Source organism: Chlamydotis macqueenii, chromosome 3, assembly GCF_036417535.1.
Source record: "Chlamydotis macqueenii isolate bChlMac1 chromosome 3, bChlMac1.mat, whole genome shotgun sequence".
Taxonomy (NCBI): Eukaryota; Metazoa; Chordata; class Aves; order Otidiformes; family Otididae; genus Chlamydotis; species Chlamydotis macqueenii.
Window position 1 is genome coordinate 27,565,800 of NC_141558.1, and position 19,909 is coordinate 27,585,708.

Genomic DNA, 19,909 nt, shown 5'->3' on the forward strand with positions numbered 1-19,909 from the left:
ATACATTTTTTCAATTATTTTAGTTAATACAACAGTTAACTAGTATTCTCCAAGAGTGTGACATGACATTTACTTGTTGATTGATAGACTACTGGGTTTATTTTTTCAGGAAAATTTTCATGTTTTACCTAGTCGTGTGAAACAGTTACAAGAAAAAAAGTATGTATTTAGTTTAGAACAGTCGAATTATGACATACAGGTTGTGGTCATTTAAAAAAAACAATGTACACAGAGGCATGTCTGTATAAAAGTCATAGTGCTATATATTATATATTTTTTTCTATACAAATGTAAATTGTATATAATATGACTTAATGGACTATATTTAAATTATGTACATTGTGACTGTTAAAAGACTGTCTAGGTAGAACAAGACTTCTAGTTCAAATATGTTTGGAATAAAGTACATCACTTTCAGTGATGTCTTGCTATTTAATTAAAATAACACTGTAATTTTAGAAAAAATATTTTTCACTGTTTCACTTTGACTTGTAAATATTTCTGCTAACTTCAGATTCTGGAAGATGGTGCTTAGTTATTTTTAACAGGAGAAAGTATGTCTTATCCAGTGTTGTGTAAATTTGTAGGAACGCAGGGTGATTTGTTACATCATTCCTGCTGTGTGGTATCAGGTTTTTTGAAGCTAATGTTTTATTAATTGAACTTCTGTTTTCTTCTAGCTGACAGCACGATCGCTGCCTTCTGTACAGTCTGACGAGAGACTACAACCGCTGCTTAGTCGTCTCAGGTAGCCTAAACTGACAGCATGAGTGTATTCTTCCATACAGATTAAAATAACTGTATTAGTGGAATGTTTTAGCTACAGCTTATTTTTCACACACCTCGTCTGTGTGATTCTGTTTAACTGGAAAAAAGCCCCTGAAAGTATCCTTTCAACTTATCAGAAGCTTTGTAAATGACATGAAACATAATTTACAGAGCTGATGTTGCTTCCAAGTAACAAGAAAATATTTGTAGCTTTTATAAAACCTTTTTTTAATAGTAAGTGCAAAGTTGTTGAGCTTCTTTATGAACAAAACAGATTCCAAATTACGCTGCTCAGAGTATTGGCCGGCCTTGTTGCAAATATTTTATGCTCTATGATCTTTTTGGAAGATTTCTGTCGTTGTCATTGAGACAAATGGAGTCCTATTTTCTTCTTTTAATGGACCTAAGGAGAGAGAGTTGAAAATGTGAACTGTTAAGAGTACTCTACAACACAACTGAAATAGTCTGCCCCTCTCTAAACAGTGTACAGTATTTAGAAGCTTTCTACCTTCTTTGGATGTGATTGGGGATGAAGACTAAGTAAAAATACTTTTCTGATATTCTTCAGGTTAAACATAGACCTAATCTTTCTTTTATATGTGATTGCTTTTTACCACTTTATATTGTTTGGGAGAGTTTTCTTACTATGGTAGTATGCAGGAGGACAAAGACGATACAATTAGAGGGAGATGCATTGGCTTAGACTCATTGAATAATTTAGCTTGGAATAAAGCTCTGGAGATCATTTAATCTAGCCTGTACTCAATGCAGATCTGGTTAGATCAGATTGCTCAGGTATTTATTCAGTGAATTTTTAATATCTCTAAGGGTAGAAATTTACTTAAACATTGAATGTCGGTAATGAAAATTCTGGTTTTGAACACATACAGCTTTGCATTGAAATAACTGAAATGATGTTGGATGAATTAGAAATAGAAGCGGTGAGGCTCTGTCATGAGAGCACTGTGCTGGAACTAGGATGCAGATCTAGTTAGCATGCCCTTTGTTTCCTATAGTGCTCTGCTGCTCAAGGTATCTGTACCCAACATCTGACATTTTGTTTTGATTTTTTAAAAGGTTATTATAATTTTTATTACCTAGACCATAAAATAGTTCCTTTTTCTTTTAGGGTAAATCAGAATAGGAAAAATAGCTGTCATTGTATCTCTGCTTATTTACAGATAATTCAACTTTGTTCAAGAGCAATGAATGAAATAATTATTGCAGTGTAACTGTTACATAGCTGGTTAGAGGATACTTCTAAATGCCAGTAACTTTCCATGTTTTTATTACCATACATCTTACTGGGATTTTTTAAAATGAGCCTCAATGGCATACCTTTCGCCATTTGAAGCTGAAGAGCAATTAGGTTAACTTTTTATAAATCTTGCTCTCTAGGAGTAATTACTGAGGAATTAGAAATTTCTTTTGATATGTGGCGTGCATCTATGTAAGTGAAACAGCCTTTATTATTGAAGCAATCATAATCCTCTCTGCACATTTTTTTTTAATATGGGAAAAGGAAGGGTTGCAAAAAAGCTAGTTTGACATCAGCTACTTCAGCTAGTTTGACATCAGGGATACTATATCCTACATTTATGCAAAAAAGGTATTTTTTTGTGCATTCTTATGTTAAATTGGGTGTGTATGTTTAACAGCTGGTCAGTTTCTTCTGTTTGGCTTTTGCGAAAATGGAGGGGGTGTTCCCAGTACGTTTTGTCACCAATTGAAAAAAACTACACAAATGCTTCTGAGTTGCCTTTTTGGAAGTTCCTTTAAAATAGACAAAATACATCAAACCTTGTAACTTAAATAGGTCTTCTCTGCTATTTATTTTGTGAATCTGTGATTAATTTTTGCTTCATCTTACTCATAAGAAAGGAGAATACCAGTTGTAGGCTTTCGTCCTCCTTCCTTGTGTGAATTCTTACGGCAGTATTTTGTTGTTGGCATATGTCAATAGAGCTTTATCAGGAGAGCAAAAGCTTTGAGAGAAACATGTGAAAAGAGCATACAATTGAAGGTTACAGAGCATTGTTTGGTTGTTAATACTCCACACATTTTTTGGCAGCTATTCGTATCTGCTTGTGACTTTTAAATTAGCTAGTCATCAGAAAAGGTCATTTTACTGTGAATTATGTCTGCATAGATAATTTAATCCATGCTCATTTTTTAAAATGCACATATGTATTTTGTAATTGGACTAAATAAGTGTTTTATCTGTGAGTTTGATCCTCTTTTTGTTCTATTCTGTTTCATTGATGCTTTCTAATAGTAATTGTACTAGACAGAAAAAAAAGAACATTTTTAGTTAAAATGTTAAAATATTTGATGCAAGATTGTGCTTAGGGATTTCACATACTCACCGTAGGCTACAAGGAGATTTAAATTGCTAAAACTTTAGCAATTTAATAGAAATGGAAACTTTGTGTCTAAATGCATGAGAACACTCCTGCAACTCCTGCTCTCAAGGAAGTTTATGTGGGTTTTGTGATGAAATTGCAGGGTTGTAACACTCCTCTGTTTAAAATCTTCAGCAGGAATAATTTCAAAGAGAGACAAAAACTGTCATATGTAATCCTGTTAAACTACTATAGGACTGTGCCTGTACATGAGTTATACGGAGAAGCTGAGCTGACTTTGTTTACTCTGGTGATGAGGAGGCTTAGGGATGATCGAATAGCAGCCTACAACTGTGTGAAGGACAAACATCACAGCACTGGAATTCTTCATGGTGCTAGAGGATGTAACAAATTACAGGTCATATAGAGCAGCTTGGGAGGTTTAGATCAGACATTAGGAAAAACGTCTGTGCTAGAACGATAGTGCAACAGATTGCCCAGAGATGGGGAATCTCGGATTGTTGAGGTTTTTAGGATTCAGCTAGAAAAAGTTGAGGCTCACTAGGCTACTGTTGGCAGTCATCCCACTTAAAGTGTGGTGTGGGCCTCAATGGTCTTCTAGCATCCTTTACCAACCAACATTTATATGATTCTATTAATTCTATCTTCAAATGATAGTTCATAAAGTTGATACAGAAACCAAGTGTTTTGCAAGATTACTTTTTTTAATGGGTAACACAATACTCATGCAGACATGAGTATTCACCCCCCTCACTTACGCATATCTCACAGGCAAGTAAAGGAGAAACACGCACCTTAATAGGCTGGCATCGTTTACTGACCTCAAAATCTACAAAGTGTTCTTCAGATCCTCATTAAATCTCATGATATACTAACACATCTGTGAATAATACGATATTTAACAGAACAGTCCTACAGCTGTTTATCTGAAAGACATAAATCCCATTCTTGGAAATATTGCTGTAGTAGATAGGATACAAGCAGATGACCTAAAGTGATTATGGTGGAGTGGTTTAAGAAGTTACCAGCACTCATCCTCGGATGTGATAACTGGCTGAATGGTCATTTTCCTAATTGGTTGTTTTACAAAAAAAAAAAAAGATGATGCCTAAACAACAGCTATTTTCTTTTGTTCTGTGCTTCAATTTTAATGTTTGTGCGACTGCTACTTTCATTTTGTCTGTAGTTTGCCTGAATAAAGTGATGCAGATCTGGTTCTACAAGAAAATTTAGATACTTTAGTAGAATCAGTAGTAATAGACATATACAGCTTAAATACTTTTAATTATTTATCCATTGTTGTTAATAAAAAAAAATCTATTAAGTACAGTAAGCTTGCCTAGTGCTCCAGTGTGTGACAGAAGTAAGACTAAAGAATGAATGAATGCATGTATAATTAAACAAACTACGTGTGCTGTAGTAAAATCAACTCTTAGCTATATGCTTTTCCCACTTTACAGTATTGAAACGTCACCTGTAGCACCTAATAGCATCATTTAGCTAAATTCCTTTTTTTTCTGGAGTTAACTTTTATATGCCTTCGAAAGATTTAAGAAATGATCTTTGTGTGTTAGTTGCAAAATCCCTCTTGCACAGAGAAACTTGTTCTTACCCAGACTTTGCAATCTGAATTATGGATCAATGTGCTGTATCCAAACCCCTTGTTTTGCTTTATTGCCTGTTGTACTGTCAGTTCCTGAGTTTGATCGGATTTGACTGTAAGCATTTCTTTTGACCTATTCTGCAGCCCTGCGTATATCCTGCATTCAAGAAGTCTATATATTTAAAAGTAGAAGCTGGGTATTAGGTGCTTGTATTTGATTTGAGATTACCTTGGTGACAATGTCTATGTGACTATTCCTGCTGTAGTACAGGCTTACCTGAACTTAGCTCAGGTATCAGAAGTAGCTTCGTTGCAGTATGAATGAAAGATGAAGCAGCACCTGCAAATTCCTCTGCTATTTGGGCCAGGCATGTCAGGAGTTAACGTGTTTGGATGTCAGTACTACAGTAGAAACCTTCCTAGCTTTCAGTTGGTACACTTCAGTTTTTGAGTTTTTACTTTTCCCCCATGGTAGATGTTCATAGTGATACATCAGGTTTTTTGTTTGGTTGTTTTTTTAAAAAAAAATTATGCACAAATAGCAAAAGTGAACCCTGCCTTCACAAAGAGTGAAGGAACTACATGGTTCCATAGAACCACAGGCTAATCAGCCTCATCTCAGTTCCAGACATATGATGAACAAGAAGGTGATCATGAGTGGTTAGTGTGGATTTGTGAATGGGAAATTATGCTTGACTAACCTCATAGCTGGTAATTCTATCATAGAAGGCTCAATAAATGGGGGCGGGAAGCAGTGGATGTTGTTTATCTTGACTTTAGCAAGGTTTTTGATGCTGTCTCTTATAACATCCTCATTGACAACTGATGAAGTATGGCCCGGGTAAAAAGACAGTGAGGTGGACTGAAAACTAACTGAGGTGGTGTGCTTAGAAGTTTGTGACCAGAGGCATTAAGACCAAATGGAGGCCAATCAGTAGTGTAGTACCTCAGAGATTGATAGTGGGTCTTACATTGTTTAGCTGCTTCTTTAATGTCCTGCATGATGGGACAGAGTGCGTGTTCAGCAAGTCTCAGATGATACAAGACTGGGAGGAATGGTTTACAGCAGATGGGTGTGCTACCTTTCAAATGAATCCTGTGATCAGAATTCTGAATGACCCGTCACAATTCCTTTCAGATAAAGAGAGGAAGGATTTTTTCCTTTTTTACCATATTGACTCTAATGTTGGTTTTATAAATCTTAGTTACGTAACTGTCAAATACTGTTTTCTTGGGTTTGCCTGATATAAAATACTTAAAGCCCTTAATTGGTAAAATAATTTCATCCTAAATTTGTAAGTGTAAAAAAAAAAAATTTAACTGATTTAAATGATGCTGTACTGTTTGTTTTGTTTTTCAGCCATTCTTACGTTGGCCCAGATTATAGCGTGCAAAAGAACACTGGAAAAATTTCTCTAGAGCAGATTGATACTGTAAGTCCTCTCTATTTGTTGACTTATATTGTATGTTGGTGCATGGCTTTTAAAATTCCAATACCTTGTGTATAGACAAAATATAAAGCCTTTATCTTTTTTTTGATTCCTATTTACTTTGTGACTCTTGAGAACTACTTGAACGAAATCGTGATAAAGTTTAAAAGGGAACAGAATTAACTGAAAATGCATCTAATCAGGATTTAGACTGGAGCTATAATGAATTGCTTAATTTGCTGCTTAATTTTGTATACTTATACCTAACATAAACAGAATTTAACAAAATTTTCTTATTTAATAATTTTGCAACCCATGATTTTTAGTTTATGATTATTGCGTTGCAATATTTGTCTTTTCAATGCTCTTTTTTTTGGCTTTTGACTTACAGAAGGGTTTTTCAGAACAAGGACATAAATAAAATGGATTGTAAAAGTACATCCATGGTGCAGAGACAATCAAAACCACATTACAACTCCTTTATCTGAACTTTATAAGTAGTTTGTGTTTTCATTGTACATCTAAACCATGACAGTGTTCCATTGGTAGTGAATTCCGTGGCATGACTGAGATGTTAAAAATAAAAATGCAAAGCCCAAGTAAACTTGAACGTTACATTTTTTTATCTCAGAGATCTTGCTTTATAAGAAATAGTATTCTTCAGGGAAAAACATGCAGATCACTTGCAGTGGATTTTTACTCCTGCTTGTAGTTTTTCAAAGATGTTTAAAAAAAATCCATGCCTTCTCCAAACCCCCCAGAACTCTAACAATGGTCACCTTGCTATTCCAGAAACTAAAATAAGAAGAAGCAAGAAACATTGTAATGGAACTGTGGATATATTTCTCCTGACAGTAATTAACTTGTGTTACTTCGTAGCTGAAGGTAGAATCGAGTTGGAAAGGGCCTTTAAAGGTCAACTGCCCTGCAAGGAGCAGGGATACCTTCAACCAGATCAGGTTGCTCAGAGCCTCATCCAGCCTGGCCTTGAACACTTCCAGGGATGGGGCATCCACCACCTCTCTGGGCAACCTGGTCCAGTGGCTCACCACCCTCACAGCAAAGAATTTCTTCCTTATATCTAATCTAAATCTACCCTCTTTCAGTTTAAAGCCATTACTGCTTCTACTGTCACAACAGGCCCTTGTCAAAAGTCCCTCTGTAGCTTTCCTGTAGGCCCCCTTTAGGTACTGGAAGGCTGCTATAAGGTCTTCCCAGAGTGCTCCAGCCCTCTGATCATCTTCGTATGAGTCTCTGGACTCACTCCAATTACTCTCCTTTGGATTTTATTCTTGAGATGGTTGCTGAATTTGATGGCTATGGATGCACTTGTGTTATCATCAGTCTAAAGACACTCTGCACGTGCATATCTTTTCTTCCAGCCATCGACATTTTCAAGTGGAGCTAATTAATAATCACAATAAGCATATATATTGCAAATTAAATGATCTGCATGCCTTAAACACAATTTTTTCTCTTGACAGCTTTCTGTGAAATCATTCCCTCTTTGCATGCGCCAGTTGCACAAAGCCCTGCGTGATAACCATCATCTCCGTCATGGAGGCCGTATGCAATACGGACTGTTCTTAAAAGGCATCGGCTTGACTTTGGAACAGGCATTGGAGTTTTGGAAGAAAGAGTTTATCAGAGGAAAAGTGGATGCAGACAAGGTAATTCAGCAAATGAAAAATATCTAAATATGTGAATGTGAGGATGTAGTTAATGTGTACATTGTGCATATTTGAATAGATGCTTTTTAGAGTAGATAATTGGGCAAAAGACACAGTAATGTCTTTTAAAGGTATGGGTTTTTTCTCTCTTTGTTTATGATTGTATTCATTTTCTTGGTCGTTCTTCTGAAGCCTGGGGAAAAAAGGCAAGCCACAAAGAGGACTAGAAAAATCTTACTCTACCACTAAATCACTAGGAAACCAATGTCCTTTATGAAATACAGTTACTATGTGACTAAACTGATTCACCAACCACGTAAACGACCACAAAGAGTACTATCTGAAAGGCAAGATTAGCCTTTTTGGTTGGTTAATTAAAAAAAAAATTAATTGGACAGCTGTACGTAAGGTGAGCTTGCATTAGGAAATTTACAGTCTGAGAATAAAAGAAGAAACTGGAGGTGAACAAAGACAGAAGAATGTGTTCAAGGAAACAGTGAGAAAATGCTGTTCAGTGTAATGAGCAGTTTTACTGACATAGTAGTCATTGACCTAACCCTTGCTAATATTTTTGAGAGTATTGTGAGTGAGGAAAGTGTGACATATGTGTGCTATCTCATTGAGGGCATGAAAAATGTATGCTAGTTTTTGGAGGTTTGTGACCTTACCTTGAACAGCCTAGATAGAATCAAGCAGACTTTCTTTCTCATCCATCTCTACCTGGCCCATGGTATGTGTTAGAGCAGATGTTTCAGACCTTGTGTCAGTTTTGTTTGGACTGTGATACTTTGCATTTAATATTATGAGGTCTCAACTTTCCAGAGTACTATGAAATATGGACTGTTAGTTAGACGATCTTCTATTAGCTTAGGTTTTCTGGGACATGGCTATTTATACAAGATATGGGCCAAAAAGTAATGCTGGCTACAATGAATTATGGTAGATCTATCTCTTTCAAGTCCCAGAAGGTAGATCAACTGGTCTGCAGACTTTTTGGAAAGGGAAAAGGGATTTGAAGGTATGATTTGAATGAGTACCTAAACTTCTGTAAATCTAGCTCCTTAAATGCGATATGGTTTAAGAGGAGATACGTATGTTGTTTAAAAAAAAAAATCCAAACTACATTCCCTTACAAAGGTTTCAGGAAAGGATTTGAAGAGAGGTAATAACTTAAATTTTGCGGTTGAATGCCAATTAGTAGTTGAATTCAGAAAAATACAGACTTTTCAGTTGCAATTTCCTGTACTTAAAGGAAATTGAAAGAATGAAAACAAGCTATTAGAAACAATAACAATGTAAATATATACATTTATTATTTCTGTTTAAAAAAAAAAATACTGTGTGTGCAGGTCTGATTCCACCTACTTGTGCTTTGGCCCTAGGTGTATGCACGGGTATGAAAACATGTATACATCTTGGATTGTTTTCAGTCATGAAGTTATGACTTTCTACTATAGCACCTCTCTTGGTAGGCTCTAGAAATACATGGAGTTTTATGATCTTGTGTTCAGCTTCAAAAACCAGTGAGCTTATTGTGAATTAAGTAAGAGGTTGTAGTTACTGCATTTTTCACAAGCAGGCTGCTATTTCCATGTAATTTTAATTCTTCTTCTCAAGTTCTAGATAACCAACTTCATACTGGGATAAAAAACCCCCTGATTTTTCATACCTGTAGCTGAAGTCAGTGTTTTTTTTCACACAGTAAAATGTCGTATAATGTTTAATGTCCTGAAAAAATGAATATTATTACAATTCTTATTGGTGCTTTCTTCTTTTGACATTTTTATTTTCTGACACTCATGCCATTGTTCCTTTCCTGTAGAGTGGAGAAGATTATACTGCTTTGTGTATAGCATTGTGGAGATAAATGCATGAAACTTTCTAAAGACTAAGGTTAATTATTTATTACTGACTGGTGTATTTCAAAGAGAGAGTGTTCAATTTGCTGCAAATGGTTATGGTTTCAAAATTGTGTGTTCACATTCGTCTTTTATGGCTGCAACATTTATGCCAGTTCTCAATCTTAAGAATTCTTGGCACACAACTTCAGCCTTCAGCAGGAAGGAAGTTGCCTTGGACACATCAGCAGGGCGCTGGAGTGCCTGCCACCAGGCTAAGCATAGGCACAAGGAAAATTTACACCAAGAAGAACTCCTCCTCTGCTCTGAATGGCTGATGTGGTAGAAAAGTTTTTAAGAAACAATATTTTGCCTTTAGAAAGGAATTCATTAAGTATAGTGTAAATGAAGTGTGAAACCATGTATTCAGTGGGAAAAAAAAAAAATAAGTACTGCCTACAGGGAAAGTACTGAAACTGGTAGAGATGCTTTTGTGAGGAGGGCAATGATTATGTACTGGCATGTTCACAGCAGAGACAAATGCAGAGTGCAAAATAAAACTTTTTTTTTTTTCTTTAGGCACTGTAGTTAAAGTTACTCCACAAATTGCTAGGCTAACAGTGCCCAAATGGGAAATTATTTTCATTCAGATGATAGGATCAGCTGTCAAATGGTGGTAGATGTGTTACTGCTGACTGAATGGTTATGCCGGTTGGCTTCTTAACCTCAGTGTTATTTTAAGGCTGCTTTGTTTTTTTTCTGTAAAATGTAGTCTTACTCTAAACAGACTAATTCCCGTAGATTCTTTCACATCCTGTTCTTGTTGCTTAAAAAAAAAAAACCTCCAAAAAAAGAGGAGAGTAACTGCAGTATGTTTTAAAAATACTTGAAACAAGAAAGCAATAAGATGGATCAAGATGAAATTAATAATTACGGTACATTTGTAAGAATGCTCTGATAGTTGAAAATAAAATTCTCTTATAGTGGAGATCGTTACTGGGATGTGACTGTTTTCAGATCTGTTTGCAATACTAGTCTGTGAATGTGAAATCGGAGACTTGAAAGATGATGTAGTGTTTAGAACAAAGGAAAGAATGAAAGTTGAATCAGTTTCTTTAAGGCATTATTCAGTTACTTCTTTAGCTAACAGTCTGGAATCAAGGTTTTGATACAAGATGGATTACTTTAAGGCAGCCCAGCACTTTCCGCTTTTATTTGCTACATATATACTTGTGCTATGTATTATTTTTCATAGCACTATTTGGTGCACAGTGGTAAAAAATGGTCTCTTCTAGTACTCTGATTATTTACCACTTTTAACAGAAGAGACAGTTGCTAGTTGTGCAGTTCTGTGTTGAAAATTAATTCCTTTGATGTTACAATTTGATATTGCACTGATTTTTATTATTGTTGCATATGCTAGTGCAGTGCCTCTGAAAATTGTGCAAGAGTTTGTTTATTTATCTTTTAATAAATCTCCAAAACTTAAGTGTTACTATATTTACAAAAGTATCCTGAAGACAGAGCAGCTTTCTTGTCCTTCTGACTTCTTACTGAGAACAAGACGTAGCTCTTTAGCTCCTGTGTTCAAGGACTTTCCTGGGGGATGTGGTGGCATTCAGGATAGTGAAGCCTCTTATTCCTCCTGACTTAATTTTCTAGGATCGTCTTACTGCATTTCCATATGCCTTGTTGTTTTCTGTAGCAGTTGATCACAAGTGGAAATGAGCATGTTGTTTTCTAGTTGTCAGAGGTTTCTGTCTGAGGTGTGACTCTTCATCCCTTCCCATGAGAGCCATTTTCTTGTCCTTGTGCCATTTTCTTGGAAGAAGGAAGAATAAAGTTTAGTCAGACTCTAGCTTGCTCAGGATCTGTGATAAAAAGCAAACCCTTCACAATCAAGCTTTGGCGCTTCAGTTGATTATTTATGTATTATAGATGTTTCTTCCACACATGATGATAATGTGCGAAACTGAGGACAGACAACTTGCCAGCCATATACTACATCAATATGCAACCAAATAAGTCTCTACTCTGTTAAGAAGTGATGAAACTTTGGGATGAAGATACATCGCAATGACATGGTTCCAGTGATTTGACTTTCCTGGCTCTTCCGTTTATTTTCCAGATGATCTTAGGAGATCCTTGAATCTGGATTCAGGAGTGAGGCTTTACCTTGATAGCGAACAGCTGGTGCTGAATGTTTCTACCAGGGCCAACCAGAAATTCCCTGAGGGGACGCTTGGACTAGAGACCTCCTGAGGTCCTTTTTGAGCCTGAATTATCCTGTGATTCTGCATACAGGTCTGAGTACAGGTAGAAGTTCATTTTTGTGAGGGCCAACTGCTAGAGGGAGATGAGATCATAAGGAATAAACAAATAACCTATAGATGTAAATTAGACTTGCTTGTGCTATAATGCTTTGTAGGCCTATACAATTGTATTATAGAAGTAACCCAGTGTATAGAAATGAAAATAGAAATAGGCACTTTATAATCTGCAGGGCAGTGCTTTTAAGCATGCACAACTATGCCCTGTGCAATTTGTAATGCATGGATGATGTGGTGGTTCTTTAAAACAACCTCCACCTCCTTAAATCCCCAGGAATATTTTCTTTATCAGTCAGTTGGTTACACTTGGTTTTGGTATTTTATGTTCTCATTTGTTTGAGATTTGGGGGTTGATTTGCAGCTAGATTTTTTTTTTTTTTTTCCTTCTGTATAGTGGATAGTGGTGCTTACTTGTCATGGAAGATGTGATGCACTTCACTTATAAGAGAGAAGCAACAGTATACTTTATTGATATAAACCAGCAATTTAACATAGTTTAATGGTAAATGTGACAGTGGTTTAACAAGATTCGATGGCAAGGTACACTGGGTTATTTACTGCACAGAGGACAGGGTCAGATAAAACTGTCAGGGAGACTTTCCTGTTGAGTCAAGAGTTTCAGAAAAGGACCCCCTTGCTTTCTAAACTCCTTCTCAGAGAGGAGTCTAGGTGTGGTTGGATCCAGTCCTAGTCCTAGGCTTGACCAACAATTTATGTCTAAAGGATTATGTGTGCACAATCAATCCTTTATATTGCTTAGCTAGGATTTCAAAGTTTCAACACTCATGTTCCCAATTCAGTTATCAAGGGTCTGTTATGGAAAGGATTCTCTCAACCTCGAGGAGTAACCTTGAGAGACGTCCCTATTCAAAGAGAGATCCTGGTGTGCAGCCTGCTGCCGTGTAGGGGAGCTCCAAGGGCTCTTCACTATTTATGGAGTGAGATAATTGACTTATAGTCATATTTGCACACCAACTGTAGATGTTAGTTTCTTCCAAATTTGGTCTGAGTTGGACATTGACCAGCACTATGATTGAGGGGGCACATCACCATCCCTTGGCGACTGTGTTATCTGTCTCCACAGAATCCACTTTGAGTTGGGTGCAACCATCGTGACCAGATAACATCTATCTCTGATGGTTATCACTTGAGCAGGGTTATGGGAAAAGCGGTCAGGTTGTGGTTGGGGAAGCACACCGTCACAGTACTGTTTTGGGAGCGTATTTTAACTCATAAATCAGAAAAAGATCTTTATATAAGGATCTTTAATTTCCTAATTGAATGATTTGCTACTTTTAATTATTGAATTATTTAAACTTTACAATCTGCAGCCTGGAGTGACATGTTGAGCAGCAGCCCATAATATTTGACATCTGAGATAAAGATGTAAATATAATTGAAATTCCTCTATACAGATTAAATTTAATTTAAATTTTAAATTTTAATTTTATATCAGTAGTACTGTAATGCAAATAGATGACTAGGCTTTCATTCTCCTGATGTGTATGAAGGCTACTGTAGAACTTTAAGAAAATGTTTGTTGTCTTCTAGGATATAAAAAAAAGTAATGGAATTGTAGCATACCTGTAAAATCTTACCCCCATGAAATATGTTGAAGTGGAAAAGTACATAATGATAATGAAGCATTAATATAGTTAAGCATATAGCCCTTGCTTTCCTTGGTTATCAGGGGACTAGATAGCCAAGTTCTTGATTAAGTTGTAATTTTGTGTTAAACTCATCATTTTTTTTCCTTCCACCAGTGACTGTAAAAATTAGCTTCAGTAGAATCACTTACTATCTGTATTTCTCTTTTATTATTTGGAGATTATAATTTCATACTTTAGTTCTAGTGATATAGAACAAGTTAATTTTAAAGATTTTTGAGTGAATCATTTATATTCTGTATTGGCAAAAATAATATTCTATTTGTAACATTATTGTATATTGAATGGCTATTTTTACCTACTATAATTAAGCGTAAAGAAAGCCAGAATGCTTTAATGATATGTCTCCAAATATTTTTTGTATTCTACAGTTAGCTCTTCAAGTTTCTTTAACAGCAGGCTAAGAGTAGTTTAATTGTCAAAAGAAACATGAAAATGCATTTTCATTTACGTGACTCCTTTTGATTCCCAAACTTATGTTGAATTTACATTAAACCTTTAGGTGCAAGTTTGAAGGAAAAAAAAACAGTAATATGCAATTGTTATGGGGGTTCAAGATAGTAGGTGTTCCAAGTGCATCCTAGGCATGTAGGTTTCAGTATTTAGTTTGAATTTCAACACCAAGGGCTAAATAAAAGAACTTTCAGGTTTCACTATTCTGGGGTTCTTTTGTGTGGTTTGAGTTTGCTGTTTGGTTGTTTTTTGGTTTTGGTTATCTATTTATTTATTTATTTATTTTTAACATAGCCCTTTCTGACATTCCTCTGAACAGCCAGGTCTATGAAATTGGAGTATTTGTGCAGAACTGTGAAGTGTTTGACCAAGATACTGGTTGTTAGGAGCTGAAGAGCCTTTGCCACAGTGATGTGCTGAACACCAAGTTAAAAATGTCTGTAGTCTGAAGTCCATAGTCAGGTTAGCTTCCAGAGATCAGCTTTAGGGTAGTGAATCAATCATCAGATCTACTGCTTTCATATAGCTTCCTTAATGGTTTTTTTTTTTTTGCATGTAAATTGAAGGCTGGAGGTTAACAGGTGCGTTGTTCAAACGGGATGTAACTGTTGTGGAAGATGATACTCATGTGAAGAGAAATGGCTGCTGAGATGGATTAGCTGGTGTGATCTCAACTGAAGAGGATAGTCTGGAGTTTGTTTTGTGTTTTAATAAACAACATGATGAAGAGGTGTCCTGAGTGAATTTGGTTTATAGTCAAAATTTATACAACTAGGCATGAAAATTAAAAGCATGACTTCAGTGCCTGGATTATTGCTGTTACATCTGAGTCAAGGTGAATTAGTACAACTTTCTTGTTGGTTGTAGCTGGAAAGAGATCTTACTTCTGATTTTCATTTTTTTCATATCAATTACATGATAAGGGAAAATTTTGGATGATCTTTCAGCCTGTGGTATGTCTTAGGGACAGAGAAGAGCTATAGCTGCATAATCTCTTTTCCAGGACATTAATTACAGTGTCGGCATAATTTTGGTGATGTTTTTAACTGTACTAGCTGCCATAAAAACAAATAGAGTCAGTTTCCATAATTGTTAAGTATTAGGTACTGAAATCTGTATTTAGTAATCTAGTGTATGAGCAGGTTAGTGATAAGATTCTTACACTGACAGGAATGAAAGCAATAAATATCTTTCTTGTACTAAAACTAATTTAGATCAGAATCTACTCTCTTATGACCTGTTTTGTTCCCAGCAACACAAATTTTCTTTCCATACTGTAGTACCTTTTTAGAACTGTATGTATAAAAATGATAAGCCAGACCTTTAATTTTCTAAGATTCCTCTTGTAGTCTTGAACCACTTGTCAGACTTGCACTTCATTACCGCTGTAGAAAGACTGTGTACTTGTCAGAAGAGGTTTTTGGTTTAGTAGCCATCACAGCAGCAGCAAGCAAGTCCATGACATTTAAAGAAAAGTAATAGATGGATTTACCTATCCGATTGCGAACTTTTTAAGTTCAACAATTGTGAAGTATCTTACTGTCACAAAATATGGTCTTTAGCAGGCTTTGTCGAATAGCTTCTTAACCATACAGCTCTCTATAGCCATCTGCTGAAAAGTACCTGCTGTGCGTTGCTACATGCATCGCCTAATGCATCATGTATTTAAGCTCTTTGGCTCTTTACTCTTAAATCCCAGTCAACCCCCACAGGGTTAACCGTTTTTGAGAAGCAAATATGTGCATCCTTATATTTTGATTACCTTCCAGGACAAACTGAATGACATAGCAGGTCTCTTGCAGTTGTGTTTCTGTGCTTTTCGAAAATAAAAGTTTTAATAGAATAGTTTATTAATCTTGATAAAATTGTTTGAAATAATATTTTAAATTTATTTTATTAAAGGTTCAGAATTCCTGTAATTGTATAAACTGATTTCCAGAACAAAACCCAGAATCCTGCATACTTTACCTTTACTTTTGATAATGTCCATGTAATCGTTATAACATCATTTAGCTGTCGTACTCCATCTGTCTATATTCAGCCAGCAAATTGTTGCTATATTTCATACTCAGTCATCTAGAAAAGCAGCATGTTGTATCACTTGTGCGCTCTGCTGATATACCACATAGGCATGATGTAAATAAAAATGTATTTTTTTCTTTCAGAATTGGTTTAAGATTTTGCTGTGTGTCTTTGAAATCTATTGGATTTCATCAATAAAGACAGGACAGCTCTTTTATATAAGTGTGCTATGCACAATTTATGTTTCAGAAATTTCATATATTGATTGAGGAAAGTTAAATTACTATGATAGGGCTTAAGTATTTCAACATCATAGAGGTTACTACTTCTTGAAAGAAGGCTAGGTTCTAATTTTATATTGAAATGTGCAATGCTATTTAGCTGTGAAACTGAATTCTCCAGAATGTGATGTGCTCTGAGCTTTCCCTGTTCCCTCTGTCCCTTAAGTCCGCTCACAGAAGGAGAAAACAAAATGTCCCTCAAATACCTAACTCCTATCCCCTAACCATGCTTTATATGGGTGAGCAGAAGCTAGGGGTCTTTGTGGAAAGTTTCATTGTTTAAATTCTGATAGGTTTTTTTTTGGTTTTTTTTTTTTGGGGTTTTTTTTCTGTTTTTGTTTTTTTTCCTATTTATCGACTTAATGGAGTTGGGTTTGTCATATGAGAACTGGGGCAATACCAGTGGAAGTCTGAGGAAATTTTTTTTTTTTACATAAAGGAGCATTATTTTTTTAAGATGATTTACAGTGGTTGGGCTTTTTCTTCTATTTTGTTACCAGAGTTATATCTCTGTTTTTAGAACTTTACAACATGCACTAAAAAAATGGGTGTATGTTACTTCTCCTGAAGAGCAGGTTCAGAGCAGTGTGGCAGTATAACTTCTTTATTTTTGTTTGCATTTTCCCTACAGTCAAGTAATCTTTTAATTACTGATAAATTAACAAAAGTAAAAAAAAAATTAAAGATGGGAAAATAGTCTTGTGCATTTTAAAACAAGCTTGCTTCTGTCATTGAATGCAAAAAGACTCTTGTCATACTTGCAGTCTACAGTTCAAGTATGTCTTAATTACAGTGCACTCTGTGCATACGATAACAATATAAAAGGGTCTTTATAAGCAATTCTTATTGTGACAACAAGGGCTAATTCCTGTTTTTCTGCACTTCTGTTTCCTTTGATCGTCATCTTAAAATGTTATTTTTGTCTTTTATTATACTGATGATAAAGCAAAAATATGTTTTTACAGCAGAGTTTTTACAGAGAGAATGCCGGCATTCTTGAGCCAAACTGTCCTGTTTGGAGAGCTCCAGTACCTGGTTTACTCTGTGTTCAAAAGAGTTGATGGTTTTGTGTTTTAATGCCTTGGTTTTGTCATTCTTTTATGACTGCACCAAAATGTTATGTCTGCTCTTGAAACATGTAGACTTAAGGAATACTTATTAGTCTGAGGAAACTTTTTCATTACTCAACCTCCTTGTCGTTTTGTTTTTGAAATTGTTTAATTGTTTCCAATGACCAATTTGTCTAGAATTTTTTTTTCTTTATCTGCACTTATACTGGGGATTTGCTGGTATCTTGAGGCATTAGATGATTGACCACTTAATACCCTTCTGTTCTGACACTGATCCTTGTCCAAGAGGTTTAACCGTATCTCAATAAAATGCAAGTTTTTCTGTCACAATTATGTTGCATATTGATAACATTGTCACTTGGATTGGTTGAAGGGATGTTCTCCAGCCCAAGCCACGGGATCTCTTTGAATAATGCTGCCTCTTCTGCAAATCTGAAGCTTAGGGTAAAATTGAATCTCTTGGCCTTTACTGTATCTCATTACAGACTAGATTGGGTCAAGGATAGATTTGTAATGAATGAGGGCTGCTTTGCTGGTGGACTGTTATAACCTGATGGTAACAGCAATTAATCACTCATCCTCATGATCAATGAAGAAAACCTGCCTTTGTGTTTTTAACTCACCTGCTTCTTGCATGCCTTTTGTCATCTAATATTGAACTTGGCTTCGGATGTCATTCTGATCAGTGTATAGCTTAAGGAATAGCAATCTGTAAAGGATTCCTAATAACACTGCTACACCGCAGGGGTGCTTGCAAGGGGATGCAGTAATAAATTAATGAAGTAATTAAATAATATCTAATCAGTCAAGATAAGGAGCTTGCTCAGGTGAACTCCCTTTGCAAGGTACATGGCTTTAAAAAGGACGAGCACTTCTGTGGTTTAAGTAGTCCAAAAGGTATTCAAGCCTTCCAGTCTTTGCTTCAAAGATTGCATTTTTAGGGAATGCTCTGTAGTTCAACCAGCTTGTAAAATGTAAACAATTAAGTGAGCACATGATGTCTTCCACTGTGTCAGGAGATGGCTGCTCTTTGGAAATGATGCATAGACAGAGAACTTCAACTGCTGTGGTGAACTTGCTCAGGTCTTTTTACTCTCTGGCAGATATACAAAATAGAATTGGAATACCGGATAATGAGCCTGTCTTCCTTGGGTTAATTCCAGTATCCTGTAGAAGTATTTGAAATTGGGAACACCTTAGCATAGATGAATTGCAGCCTGTGCCAGCAGCGGCACTCTTCAAGAGCAGATCAGTATGTGCTCTTCCTTTGGACTAATTTCTGATGCCATGGTTGAATGCGTGTCTGTTGTTTTAATCCCAAGAGTACTGCTCAAAATGAGGCAGGTCCTGCTAATTTTGATTGCCTGGAATGGCTGAGACAATTTTTTTCCTCAGACCTTCTCTCACTTGTGAGTTTGTCTTCTTCTCTCCTAGTTGACCTGGGAGTTGTCATACCCTGCTTTAGTTCCAGTTTGTAGTGTAGCTCCTTGAATACCTTCACTTTCTGGTATGTTCTTTCTCCTTCCTTATCAGGAAAATTATTATTACTAGAATGAAGGACCCTCCATGCCAGACTATTGAGTTAAATGATAACAATTTTCTGTCTGATACCCACACTGGACTATTTGCTGTGAAGCAGAAGATATCTCAAGTATCTAGGGTATGAGCTGGAGCTGAGCATAGTGACTCTGCTCTGAATCTCTTTTGGATTATATTTGGCTGCCACTTTGGCCTGTTGGAGTCTGATCTGCTGAATGCCTGTCTTCTCTTCCAGAGCTTTAAGATGTTGTGATGGGCCAGTGAGAATAAACCCTCTGTTGACATGCAATCTGAACCTCATGTCCCAGTCCTGCATTTTATTGCTCGTTAGTCTTCCAACCAGTGTCCAATTGGATACATTTCAGGATTCTTCACAATGTAACAACATGTCTCCACGCCAATAGCACTTTTTTTTTCCCTGTCTCTTCACTATATGTTCAGGTTTTTCTTGTAGGTGCTGATCTAGGTTACAATACATGTTGCAGTGTAAGAGATCATGAGCTACATGTGACTATAAATGTATTGTATCTTCGCTGTGCTCGAATGAAACTAGAACATCGTATGAGAGCACTCTTGTTTAGAGTATTGCTAGAGCTTGGAAAAGCAGTAGGAATTTAATTTTTAGACTTTGCAGGAGTCCCTGGCCAGTCTTCATTCATCTTCTCTGAAAACCTGTAATACGTGCTGCAGCAGTATATGTGTAAGTATGGATTTCTTCTGATTCTGATACAGACTTACTGAATTTCTTTTCTCCTTGGTATGCATATTCTTTACACTGAGATTCCTAGCTGCCATTATGATCAATAGAGATCTAGCCTATACAATCAATAGTGTCTGCAGAATGATTTATTTAATGAGCCTCTAGGTTCCTACGT

General features: G+C 36.1%; 1 protein-coding gene and 1 long non-coding RNA gene across 2 annotated transcripts in view; both read left to right on the top strand.

Annotated features, from left to right (window-relative positions):
- Positions 1-19,909, top strand: part of LOC147601206 (uncharacterized) — a 381,994-nt gene that overhangs the window by 85,398 nt on the left and 276,687 nt on the right. The window lies entirely within an intron of this gene.
- PRIM2 (DNA primase subunit 2) overlaps positions 1-19,909 on the top strand; it is a 112,447-nt gene that overhangs the window by 61,521 nt on the left and 31,017 nt on the right. Inside the window, exons 7-9 of the mRNA XM_086743271.1 lie at positions 681-748; positions 6,095-6,167; positions 7,649-7,834. Coding sequence (XP_086599397.1) covers positions 681-748; positions 6,095-6,167; positions 7,649-7,834 — 327 coding nt within the window. The remainder of the gene's footprint in view (positions 1-680; positions 749-6,094; positions 6,168-7,648; positions 7,835-19,909) is intronic.